Source organism: Chiloscyllium plagiosum, chromosome 32 (genome assembly GCF_004010195.1).
Source record: "Chiloscyllium plagiosum isolate BGI_BamShark_2017 chromosome 32, ASM401019v2, whole genome shotgun sequence".
Taxonomy (NCBI): domain Eukaryota; kingdom Metazoa; phylum Chordata; class Chondrichthyes; order Orectolobiformes; family Hemiscylliidae; genus Chiloscyllium; species Chiloscyllium plagiosum.
In genome coordinates, this window is record NC_057741.1 from 27,274,498 (window position 1) to 27,288,087 (window position 13,590).

Genomic DNA, 13,590 nt, shown 5'->3' on the forward strand with positions numbered 1-13,590 from the left:
GGGAGGTACGTGTATGGAATGAGCTGCCAGAGGAAGTGGTGGAGGCTGGTACAATTGCAACATTTAAGAGGCATTTGGATAGTATATGAATAGGAAGGGTTTGGGGGGATATGGGCCAGGTGCTGGCAGGTGGAACTAGATTGGATTGGGATATCTGGTCGGCATGGACAGGTTGGACCGAAGGGTTTGTTTCCATGCTGTACATCTCTATGGCTCTATGATCGGAGAGGTTAAGGTTGTGACATTTTGAGGTTGATGGGGTACTGCAGATTTGAAAGGGAATGGGTAAAACTTGATGAGTGGGAAGCATTAAAAGTTTTGGGTGTTGAGAAGGGAAGTTGGTTGGCAGTTAGGTGGAAATAGGTCATGGGAGAGGGAGGGTTGTCTTCAGAGCAAGAGGATTTCAAACAAAAAAGATGGAAGCTAGGGAAAGATGTGTACTCAGAACTTGGACAGTAGACATCATTCACAGAGCTTTATCCTGGTGAACTAGGGGAAGGGGAACTAACTGGTTGAACTAATTTGTGATAAATAAGTCCATCAACTCTTTATTCATGCTTTTGGAGGTGAGCTTGAGGAGAACTCAGGAGGGTTATTGAAGATGTTATATGATGATCAGAAGGCGGGGGGATTGTTTTTGCATTTAAGATCATTTTTGCATTGAGAATTCTTTTTTTTAATCAAAGCAGCGCTGCACCACACAGTGCTCCTTCTAACCCAACCAGATCTGAGTGATGGTCTGTTGAACCAATTTTCTGCTATAGATGGCCGAACATGGTGGCTGAGCGAGTAGTGATAAATGGTATTCTGGGAAATGACTGTGGTGGGCAGGAGTAATGGTTTTATTGAGAAGGTGACCCTCAAAAATGGAGGCAAGTGTATGATTGAGGAGATCAGCAGATACAGAAATGCAATAATAAATCATGGATCAAAGGCTTGAAAATACGGGATGCCAATATTCATTTGGAGAGTGATTAACCTTCCCCTGTCCCCCAAGAGTGGATAGTGAAGAAACTGGGGATAAGGTGATGAAGGGTACTGATGGGGAATGGTTGATATTAAAAATCTTTTAGGGAGCCAGTCAGCGATAGTCTTACCTGTGTGGTAACCACAGTGGAGAAGTGAGGGTACATGAGTTGGCATAGTTACGAGTAAGAGAGTTTATATTGGAAAGTAGTTTTAGGGAGTAAAGGAAGGCAGTGAACTGAGAGGGTATAAACAAAGAATGGTTAAGATGGTGGTGAAAATCAGTCGGAATAAGAAGCCAAGACTAAGTCAAGATGTTAATTCAAGAAGTGGTGTAGTGCACTGTTTGCACATTAGCTGTTCATGGCAAGGAATTTAACTCCGATAAATCACTGATTATATGTCAATGTCTCGGACATCTATGATAAATCTGTCCTAAGTTCAGAATGTATTTATTTGAAAGTGTTAATAAATGTAACCTTTTAAGCACTCTATTTACATTTTGCAGTGGTAATTCTGCTGTTTATTTGAACTTACTGAATAATTCAATGTTCTTAGAAAAACAGAAAAATTAAACTGAAAAAAATGAATCCATTGCAACAGAAGGTTTCTGTTTATTTTGTGTAAGACTTCCTGTAAATGTTGCACTTCCCATAAACGGTATACTTTTTGTAATATCACACTTCAGATGACACATTCTAATATAACCTGTCCACTGAGAAACTGCAGGAGAGAGCTACTGTTATGATATTATTATGTCTTCATAATGAATCATTGCTTTTTTATGTGATACATCTTCAGGAATTATTTGTAAGGTAACAATTACTATAGGACAGCATCAGTGTCTACTTTGGCTAACTGTGCACATTTATGTAAATAGCTGAGAAAATAGCTCATGTTGTTCATTGTTCATGCAATTGTGTTGGCAAGTAACCTTTTTAAAATATATTGGTCCATTTGTTTCTTTATGCAGTGGCTGTTGTGTTTTGACCATGTACGTTTTGTTGAATATTTTAAGTTTAACTTTTAGACTTTCTTGAATTGAACATTTCCTTTTGCTCGTCCTGAGTTGCCAAATTGACAGAGAGGGTTGTGACAGAGGTTGCTGAAGTGACAGTCCCATTTCGCATCAACCAATGTTTGTCCTGCAGCAGATACACTGAAATGACATTGGAAAACTTGCTCACTCTGGGCAACATGTTGTGTCATTTCTTGTTGGCACAGTCATAAAGATAATCAGTTGTGTTGACAATATGAAATGGGAAGTTTGTAATATTTTCCTAGATAACTATTGCTGTCATCTTGTGATACTGACCACCTCTAGCAGTATGTTGTACTGGATAAGAGTTGTTTGAGGCAATTCGTTGCCACCAGTCCTCCTCTTGTATTTACTTTGTCTTCGGTCTGTCTAATGATTGATGGTAAATGTTACAGTGCCAAACAGTGTCAGTAGAAGAGGTACTTTCCTTAAAAAACAATATTTGTTGCATGAACAGAATCTATAAAACTATATTTGGTTAGACATCATTAATAGGACCTTGGGAACTGGGTGCAGATACTTTTAGCCCCCTCCTAAAAGTTAAAGTAGAACTCTTTGTCTCCACCTACAGACTGTGTGATATTAGTAAAATGGATGGCACCAATTTAATATGGTAAGACACAAAAAAACTACAGATGCTGGAATCCAAAGTAGACAGGCAGGAGCCTGGAAGAACACAGCAAGCCAGGCAGCATTAGGAGGTGGAGAAGTTGATGTTTGGATGTAACCCTTCTTTTGGACTGGGAGTGGGTGTAAGGGGAGCTGCAGATAAACGGGAGGTGAGGGCAGGGTGGTGAAGTGGAGATAGGTGAAGACAGGTAGAGGGTACGACCTGTTTAGTCAATGGGAGGAATGAATTCAGTTGGTGGCAGGTAGCAGTGGAAATGAGGGGTGGGGCTGGGAAGGGAGTCGGTGCATGGGGAGGGAGGTTATTTGAAATTGGAGAAGTCACTGTTGAGTCTTCCGGGCTGCAGGATGCCCAGGTGGAAGATAAGGTGTTGTTCTTCCATTAGGTGCTGTGGTTTGTTTTGGAAATGGAGGAGACCAAAGATGGTCATGCCAGAAAGGGAGTGGTTGGGGAATTGAAATGGGTGGTGACTGGGAGGTCCATTCGGCCCCTGCGGGCCCAGCTGAGATGCTCGGTGAGCCATTTCCTCAGTTTGCGTTCAGTCTCCCCATTCGGAGAAGACCACATTGGGAACACCCTGATACAGTAAACTAGGTTGGAGGAGAGTCAGGCGAACCTCTGTTTCACCCAGATGGACTGTTTGGGGCCGTGGATGGAGGTGAGGGAGTTATTGTACCGACAGGTTTTGCATCTTTTCTGGTTGCAGGGGAAGGTACATGGGCATTTGTTGGTGGGGTGGCATGAACCAAGGACTGTCTTAAGGGAACAGCCCTTGTGGAAGGCAGAGAGGGGTGGGGAGGGGAAGATGTTCTTGGTGGTGGGGTCTAGTTGGAGTTGGCAGAAGTGTTTAAGGACGTAGAGAATGGTGAGGTGGTAGGTGAGGACAAGGGGGACTCTCTATTGTGTTGGGAAGGGGGTTTTAGAGTGGTGGAGCAGAGAATGGAGCTGGCGTGGTGGAGGGCTGTCTGGATGATGGTGGGAGGAAAAGCACGTTGTTCAAAATAGTTGGACATTGGGAAGTTCGCCAATGGAATGTTTCCTCGTCCAAGCAGATATGGCGGAGGGGGAGGAATTGGGATGATGACATAGAGTTCTTGCAGGATACTGGGTGGGAGTAGGTGTGTAGATATGGGAGTCTATGGGTTTGCAGTAAACGTTCATCTGGAGACTGTTGCTGGAGATGGAAATGGAGAGGTCAATAAAGGGGATCAAGGTGTCTAACATGGACCAAGTGCATTTGAGGGCAGAGTGGAAGTTATGGGCAAAGTTGACGATCTATTCCAGTTCAGCCTGGGCACAGGATGCTGCACCAATGCAGTTATCGATGTAATGGTGGAAGAGTTGGGGTACAGTGCCTGTGTACATACTGAAGAGGGACTATTCAATATAGCCAACGAAGAGGCAGGCAGAGCTGGGCCCTATCTGGGTGCCCATGGTCACCCCTTGGATTTGGAGAAAATGGCAAGAGTTAAAGGAAAGCTTATTGAGGGTGAGGACCAGTTCAGTGAGGCTGAGGAGGGTATTGGTAGAAAGGGACTGGATGGGTCTGTTGGAGAGGAAGAAGCTGAGGGCCATCCTTATGCAGTATGGATGCGTGTAAGGACTGCACGTCCATAATGAAGATAAAGCGCTGGGGGCCAGGGAACTGGAAGTTACTGAAGAGATGGTGGTTGGTGTTGCAGATGTAGGTGAGAAGTGCCTGAAAACTAAGGGGGAGAGGATGGAGTCGAGGTCAGATGAGATGTGTTCGGTAGGGCAGGAGCATGCAGAGATGATGGGTCAGCCAGGGTAGTTGGGCTTGTGGATCTTGGGGAGCAGATAAAACCAGGCAGTACGGGGCTGGGGGACTGTGAATTTGGAGGCAGTGGATGGGAAATCACCGAAAGCAATGAGGGCACTGACAGTGTCTTGAATTTGGGCATAATGGGTCGCGGTGGGGTCATGGGCTATGTGGAGGTGGAATGTGGTGTTGGAGAGTTGGTATCCGGCTTCTGCAATATAGAGGTCCTTTCTCCAGACTATCACAGCCCCGCCTTTGTCAGCAGGTTTGATGGTGAACCAGGGGTTGTTGCGGAGCAAGTGGAGTGCTGTGTGTTCGGATGGGGTGAGGTTGGAGTGGGTGAGGGGGGTTAGAGAAATTGATGTCATGTCAACAGTCTGCAATGAAGAGTTCTAGAGCAAGTACAAGGCCTTCAGGTGGTGACCAAGTGGAGGAGGAAGGTTGGAGGCAGGAGAAGGAGTCCTCAGAGGGAGGTTGGGAGTTTTGTCAAATAAGGCATGGAGGAGATGGAAGAAGAGCTCCACGTCATTGTGGATCCAGAATTCGTTGAGTTGGGGTGGAAGTTTACGAACGTGAGCCCTTCCCTGAGGACAGACCATTCGTCCTTGGAGTGTTCGAGGTTGGGGGAGATGGTGAATATGTGGCAGGGCTCGTGGGTGGGATTACCACTGCTCCCTGCCACAAACTGCATTAATTCCTCCCATTGACCAACTAGGTTGTACCCACTACCTGTCTTCACCTATCCCCACTTCACCACCTTGCCCCTGCCTCCCTCATTATCTGCAGTTCCCCTCACACCCATCCCCAGTTGTGAAGAAGGGTTACACCTGAAATGTAGACTTCTGCACCTCCTGATGCTGCCTGGCATGCTATGTTCTTCCAGCCTCCTGTCTGTCTACTGCCAATATAATGTGAGCATTAACCCCTTCAGAACCATTACTTTTTTCCCCTCTCCGAAATACTAACTCCCCAATTTTCCCATTCTACAATTCTATGTATGAACTAGATTTCACTTTGCACTATTCCATTTCCCTTAATCTCGGACTTCATGAATGGTGTCCGTCAGGATGTTTCATACTTTACTGGGTTTAGAAGAACAATGGATCTCTGGGTTGAGGATTGTTGATCCTGGTTCTGATCTGTGGATCACTTTCCTGTTGGATTTTTTTTTGTATCTTTCCTATCCTTTGTGGAGGATGTCATTCCTTGTTGGTCTATTATGTTATCTGGAGGCACCTTGATCTCCTGAAATTTCCTTCACGGAGGGAATGTTCTTTGCTAACTCAAGTAGTTGCCAGGTAGTTTCTTCTTCAATTGTCTTGTCCTGGCTATTGGTTTGGTTTCTATGGAGTCATGTGCAACTTATCTCCCTCAAGTTGTGAATAAACTTGGATGTCTCCACTCACCCATTGGGGTTGGTTGATTGTTGAATTAAGTTTTTTTCGGACTTTGAGTCATGTTACTGAAAGATTGATGTTCACTCTGTGTGTTCTCTGTTATTGGTATTGACTGTCCTGTTTTAGAAGGCAAGATTGAAAATTTGCATCAGTTCTTTGAAGTCTCTAACTTCCTCTCTGACGACAGTAATTAGTTCCTTTGTGCCAACAGACATGACTCCACTTAATTTTTTCTTCTGTTTGGATTCTGCCATGAATCTAGGAATCCCAATTACTGTATATCTTCTACTGGCTGCCCCTTGAATGGTCAAGAATGGTCTATTCATGTACTAGTGTTTGGACATTTGTTGGCTTCAGGTGGACTTTCATTCTTTGGGAGAGTGTTGATCTCCTCCAACTCTTCTGTTGAGGTTGAGACATGCATGCAAACATAAAGATAAGTTAGATATTTGTAAGCAACATAGACATTTTTATCTTAGCTTATGTATGTTTTTTTTAGTGTAAATTTAAGCATTTCTGTGCTTTTGATCATTGTTCCACCACCACTACATAGTCTTATCTCCAAGATGTAACTCCTGCATCTTCAGGCATGGTGACTAGTTTTGATAGGACTGTAACAGTTACTCCTGTATCAATCTATCAAGATACCCATTGACCTAGACAAGTTCTGTCTTTTCTGGATTAGCTAGTTCCCTTAGGAATGCCTCAAATACCAAACTAATATCTAATGAAATGACATTATCTTTTCAAGTGGTGGTGCATGTTCTAACATTATAGACAATTTTACGTGTGCAACTACCAGTATCTCCTCTGTTCTGAAACAGTGAATGGCATTGGCATATAGTTTTGGAAATGTAGCATTCTTTAGTGATGGCTGGTCAATGTCTAAACTTGTGAGTTTTTATTGCCCCAAGATATTGACACTGTAAATGCTATTCTGTGTCAGCTTGTCATAGGCCTCTCCAGAGTGTCCATAATGTATGAAGTTAATATTCCCTGTTGCTATTTTGATGTGGTGCTGATCATCTTTCAGGATCTTTCTGGTTAATAAATCTTTCTGGTTTCTGCTCCCAGCATGATTTGAGTATTTTTTTCCAAACTTAATCATCTTTGGACTTCAAAATATCTGACAATGTTTCAGCCAAAAGTTCCAGCAACATTCCTTTCTCTTAGGAATTCTGAATTCTCAGCTTTGTAGTAACAGTTTTCCAATCATCTGAAGAAGATATTTATGGAATTGACAATATATTCTTCTGGATTGTGAATACTTAGTTAAATCTTACTCATTCAAGAATTTTACTTGCTCTTAAATTGAAATAATTATCAAAATCAGTGTCTGTTACTCTTTTTGATATTTTGTCTGCTAATGTCATTGTCTACAAATGGACCCAGTGAATATTAAACTGCATTACCTTGCTCAGCCTCGACTTGGCATTTCCTCAAAATTAACCATTGTATCTTGAACTGTCTTAAAATATATCCAGACTTGAGTTCTGCATAGAAAACAAAAAAAAAAGCTGGAGATCACATCGGGTCAGGCAGCATTCATGGAGAGAAAGCAAGTTGGCATTTCAAGTCTAGATGACTTTTCATCAGAGCTGAAATTTCATGTCAGCTCTGATGAAGAGTCACCTTGACTCAAAACATTAGCTTTCTTTCTCTCTATGTATGCTGCCTGACCCGATGCAATCTCCAGCATTTTCTTGTTTTCTACGCAGGTTCCAGCATCTACAGTAATTTGTTCCTTCACTTGAATCAGCTCCTTCACAGATTCATCTTGAATCTGATTTTTTTTTCTCAATGTCCCAATTAATCCTATTGCTCTAAAGGTATTTGAAGTCTATATCATTTTAATATTAAATCTGCTTGTTCATGTATCAGCAATGCTGTTTTAAATTGAATGACTAAAGAGCTTGCAAGACTATGGATACCTTTTTTTTGTCAGCCAGTTTTAGAACAGTCTATTTCTATAATACTTATTGATTTGATCAATAACATTGTAAACTGGAATTGGTTAGCTCAGTCTGTTGAATGGATGGTTTGCAATGTAGACTGACTTGAGATTATCATAAAGGATTTTCCATCTTAACCTTTCCGCTTGCCTGATGTGTGCTGACTGTAAGGTTAAACCACCACTAGTCATCCCTATCTCTAGTGAGGGAGCAGCCCTATGATCTGTTAGAACTGTGGCAATGCTAATATGTTAAATTGTATTACTGGCTGTTCTGCAGTAATTGACAGCTTTCAAGCTTTTTGAATTTGTTTCTTTGTATACTATAGCTCTGTAAGGCTTACTGGGGTTTCCTAGGCTATTTTTAATGATCAAATGGTGGTTACCAGCTTCTTTTTGGGTTTTACTGCAGCCAAGATGGTATTTTCTCACTCCTTTCCAGAAAGGTGGCCATTTTCCTTCCTTTCATAATCTACAATAGAACATAGTATCCTTAATAGTAAGCACTTTCTTTATCACAAGGTTTATTTATAAAGTTCTCTGGCTATGGTTTTTATAAATGTTCCCATCAAAACTGTGGCTAAATTAGTGAGTCCTACTCCTATAAATTAAAATTACCTTTTGGAGCCTGCTACTTACAGAGCCTCGTTCATTAAAAACTCGGTATTTTCTAAGAGTGGCTGTATTTTCTCTCATTCCGTATCCCACAGTTTTGCCTCCAGTACTTCTTGCCAACTACAGAATGAAGTTCTGCATTTAGAGTGCAAGGGCTTGCCTTTTCACTTCTGCAGCTGCTGCCGTCTCTTTCTGTCAGTAATCTCATTTAAGCCACTGACTGATCATTGTATATCCTGTCATGCTCTTAAAATATTCTTTTAGGTCCTCTGAATGTTTTTTTTTCGTGTTTTGGGGGTCAAATACACATCACTACAACCATGTCCCAGATGATCACTCATTCTGGTATTTGTCACCTTTTTTAGTATGCAGTACTGCGTAAGGATTCATAGAACTCGATATAATCATAGAATTCCCTATAGTGTGGAAGTTGGCCATTAGCCCATTTATACACTGACTGTCTGAACAGCATCCCACTGCAGAGCCACCCTATCCCTGTAACTCTGCATTTTCCATGGCTAACCTACCTAGACTGCACATTCCTGGACACTATGGACAACTTAGCATGACCAAGTCACCTAACCTATACATCTACAGATAGTGGGAAGAAAGTGGAGCACCTAGAGGAAACCCATGCAGATACTGGGTGAATGTGCAAACTCCACACAGACAGTTGCCCAAGGGTGGAATTGATCCTGGGTCTATGGCACTGCGAGGCAGCAGTGCTAACCACTGAGCCACCAAGCTGCCAATCCTTCTTTATTTTTGCTTTGTTTTATCTTGGCGTTCTCTAGTATTAATGGTAGAGGAGAGGTGATGGCCTGGTGGTATTACTGTTAAACCAGAGATCCAGGAAATGTTCTGGTGACCTGAGCTCAAATCCAACCACAGCATATTTGAATTCAATAAAAATCTCTTGACCATGAAACCATTGTCAAAAAACTCCTCTGGTTCACTAATATCCTTTATGGAAGGAAACTGCCATCTTCATCTGGTCTGGTCCACATGTGACTCCAACCCACAGCAATGTGGTTGACTCTGAACTGCCCTCTCGAATGGGCAAGAAATGCTGACCTAACCAGTGAGGTCCTCAACTTATGAATGAATAAAGAAGACCCATCAGGGTACATACAAAACAGACAGCGGGGGGGGTTGATTGATGCAGTAAGTACAGCCACGTTTCTAACATAATACCAGGACCTTAGGGATTTGGTAACTGCTGCCTCTGAAAGCTCTGTGGGCGGCACGGTGGCACAGTGGTTAGCACTGCTGCCTCACAGCGCCAGAGACCCGGGTTCAATTCCCGACTCAGGCGACTGACTGTGTGGAGTTTGCACATTCTCCCCGTGTCTGCGTGGGTTTCCTCCGGGTGCTCTGGTTTCCTCCCACAGTCCAAAGATGTGCGGGCCAGGTGAATTGGCCATGCTAAATTGCCCGTAGTGTTAGGTTAAAGGGGTAAATGTAGGGGTATGGGTGGGTTGCGCTTCGGCGGGTCGGTGTGGACTTGTTGGGCCGAAGGGCCTGTTTCCACACTGTAAGTAATCTAATCTAATCTAATCTAAAGTAGATTTCCTTGTGTCTGTCCCCTGACCCTGTGACATGAGTAGGAATGCTGGAGCCAGTACCATTACCTTATAAATGAAGTTTTAAAAGTCTTCCCAGACTATATTGTCTCCTTAAAACTTTGGCTGCAGTTCAATGGTACATCTACAGTGTGATGTTGGGAGCAATACTGGGATTCATCTTCCTCGAGTAAAGAATGTGTCAAATGAATGGGCTGAAGAGCAAACAGCTCAGAAGTTTGCAGATGAAATTACATTAATTTATTTTCATGCCTTCTAAGTACTGCAAGCAAAACTTCTCATCTTGTTTGCAGACTCCATAATCACTGTGAACAGGTGTCACTGACACTGAAGTGATTTAAATTACATCAACCTTAATCCTCAACAGCTGTCGCTACATCCCATACTTACAGAAAATATTTGCAAGTTCAACTGCAGGAAAAGACCTTGAATGAAACTTTTGAGTAATGATAAGTACAATGGTTCTACACAGTTACAGCTTTTCATTTACAACATGGGAAGCTTTGCTTTGTTTTCTTTGCTTTCTAAGCAATTAGCTGTACATTATAAAAGATGAACACCTCCGTATGTGATCTGCTAAACAGAAGAACACAAGGGCTTAAAGAGTTAAATGAGGAGAAAGGGTTGTATAAACCTAGTTTCCATTCCCTTGTGCTCAGAATATTGAGAACATACCTGATTGAGGTATTTAAAGTAATGAAGGCACTCAATAAGGTGGATACAGAGAAAGGGTTTACTCTGCTGGGGAAATCCAGAACTAGGTTGGGGAGGCAACGCAAGTGAATTGGTGTCCACTTAAAAGGATCTCAAAACATTTTTTCTTTGACATTATCAACACGTTTGCCTTAATCAAACTCTAGTCTGGTAGACATACTGACTACAGAAAAGCAATAAACATTCTTTTTATAGAAAGGGAACAAAATGCATTGTACTTTAATGAGGGACCTTTTCTGAGACGTGCAGTCGGTGCTGATTTGTTTTTTTTTGTGTTTGTCCTTCCAGTGTTCGTCAGAAGACAACCCTCGTTGGAAATGAGGAGAATCACAAAGACTGAACCACTTGGTTCAGAGACGGATGGTGTCACTGTCAAATCGTTTTGGACTGATTAACTGGACTGGCACTCCAGATAGGCTAAATGTGGTTAAGAATGATGCGGAGAGGAATGCCAGCATGGATTTGGCGACTTGCTATGGTATTGGTTCTACTGTGTTGCATTGTTTCCTTGTTATACATGTTGGCATGTACTCCAAAGGTGGAAGATGGCCAGCCCATACTGCCTCGGGTAAGTGGCACAACTGGTAAGGATAACTTCCAAGTGCTGCTTGAGGAACGTGAGGAACAACACCATAATTACATCACCAGTCTAAAGAGACAAATTGCACAACTGAAGGAGGAACTGCAGGAACGCAGCGAGCAACTGAAGGCTGCACAGGATCGTTATGGTGACTCGCTGGGAGCTAATATTGACCGGACTAGCCCAGAGAAAACCCAGGCGAGTCTGCTCAAATATCTTCACTCTCAGGTCGACAAAGCAGAGGTCTACTCTGCAGTCAGACTGCCCACGGAATATTCGGTGATACCGTTCGAGAGCTTCACTTTACAGAAAGTGTACCAGCTGGAAATGGGCCTGACGCGACACCCCGAGGAGAAACCAGTCCGAAAGGATAAACGGGATGAGCTGGTGGAAGCTATTGAGGTTGCACTAGAATTTCTGAACACCCCTGGAGATGAAGGAGCAACAAATCAGCGTATGCATGCAGCTGCTGACTTTGTTGAAGGTTGGTGTGTCATTTTTACAATTCTACCCAACAGACTTGCTCTTGCAGTTTAAAATGTCCAGGGGACTATCAAGTCCAACGGAATAGAGCATTGTCATTCCAGCTCATGGATCTATTTTTATTGTACCTCACCAGTTGGATGAAAGATCTCTTCCCTCTTATGGGTTTAAGTATCCATTGTGACATGAAGCTAGTGTTGATCTTGTTTGTTGTGGTTGTTAACCCACAAGATGAATAATTTGGTAAATCCCAAAAGAGGTTCAGCAATTTAGAAAGTAGAGCAATAATGGATAACCTTCTAAAGTTGAGACATTTTGGGATAGAGTAAGAAAAAAACACCATAACATGCTGAGTATTTCCAGCACCCACAGTATTTTGGTTTTATGTTTATGTTGTCAAAACGTAGCTTGGTTTCTTAACAGTTAAAATGCTGGTCCACTTCTCGTGAGTCTCTCATACAGATTGTTTCAATTGCACCTCACCTATTACACTTTGGATGCCACACTCCTGATGTCTTGCATATGTTACAGGGTCTTGTGATTCAGTGGTAGTGCCTCTACCTTTGGAGTAGGAAACCTGGGTTTAAGACTCACCTGCTCCTGAGACATTATCTAACATGTCTGAACAGGTGATGTAAAAGAAATCTACGTGCTGCCCGACACAGTAACCATTGATGGGAGGGTGTACTTACAACATGACCAACTTATATAGGGAATTCTTATGATAAATATGGATGTAGGAATTTTCAATGCAAAGTGAATAAATGTCACGATAGTATGTATGACTCTAGACAGGTAATCCAGGTTAAGTTATTCTTGGCTTTCCAATTTGGTTCTGATAATTACACTCTATCTTGTCCATGTGGAATATCTTCAGCCAAATGAGCATATTTTACAACTTACATCTAATGATTATTTGGCCTCTTGCACTGGTTGGATGTAAATTCTGTCACCCCATTGCCATGTTTATTAAACAACAAATCCCAATGAAACAAGTAAGGAATTTATTCATCAAAAAGAGGGAAGAAAGCCTGATATCATTGGTGTGCAAGTTGTTGGAGGGAATCTTGAGGGACCGGATGTACATGTATTTGGAAAGGCAAGGACTGATTAGGAATAGTCAATTTGACTTTGTGTATGGGAAATCATGTCTCACAAATTTGATTTTTACTTCTTCAGAAAGCTCAAAGAAAATTGATAAAGGCAGACTGGTGGACATGATCTATATGGACTTCAGTAAGGCTTTCAACAAGGTTCCTCATGGAACTAGGTGAGCACTTTGGGGACAGTGACCACAATGCGGTGACTTTTAATATAGTGATGGAGAGTTATAGCTGGGGGCAGGGAAATTATGATGCGGTGAGGCACGACCTAGGATGCGTGGCTTGGAAAAGTAGGCTTCAAGGCATGGGCACAATTGATATGTGGAGCTTGTTCAAGGAGCAACTATTGAGTGGCCTTGATAAGTATGTACCTGTCAGGCAGGGAGGAAAGGATCGTGTGAGGGAGCCGTGGTTTAATAAGGAATTGGAATCCCTTGTTAAATGGAAGAGGGCGGCCTCTGTAAAGATGAGGCATGAAGGTTCAATTGGGGCGATTGAGAGTTATAAGGAAGCCAGGAAGGACCTGAAGAGAGAGCTAAGAGCAGCAAGGAGGAGACATGAAAAGTCCTTAGTTGGTAGGATTAAGGAAAATCCAAAGGTTTTCTATAGGTATGTCAGGAATAAAAAAATGACTAGGGTAGGAATAGGTCCAGACAAGGATAGTAGTGGGAAGTTGCGTGTGGAGGCGGAAGAGATTGGGGAGACACTGAATGAATACTTTTCGTCAATATTCACTCAGGAACAGGACATT

General features: G+C 42.5%; 1 protein-coding gene across 4 annotated transcripts in view; it reads left to right on the top strand.

The window, feature by feature from the left end:
* LOC122539454 (chondroitin sulfate N-acetylgalactosaminyltransferase 1-like) overlaps positions 1-13,590 on the top strand; it is a 192,387-nt gene that overhangs the window by 69,756 nt on the left and 109,041 nt on the right. For 3 of the 4 annotated variants that reach the window (XM_043674305.1, XM_043674306.1, XM_043674308.1), the window contains one exon: positions 10,962-11,737. In XM_043674305.1, the coding sequence (XP_043530240.1) occupies positions 11,095-11,737 (643 nt within the window). In that variant the 5' untranslated portion in view covers positions 10,962-11,094. Of the gene's footprint in view, positions 1-10,621; positions 10,644-10,961; positions 11,738-13,590 lie in introns of those variants that run through there. The other variant, XM_043674307.1, reaches the window with a different exon arrangement.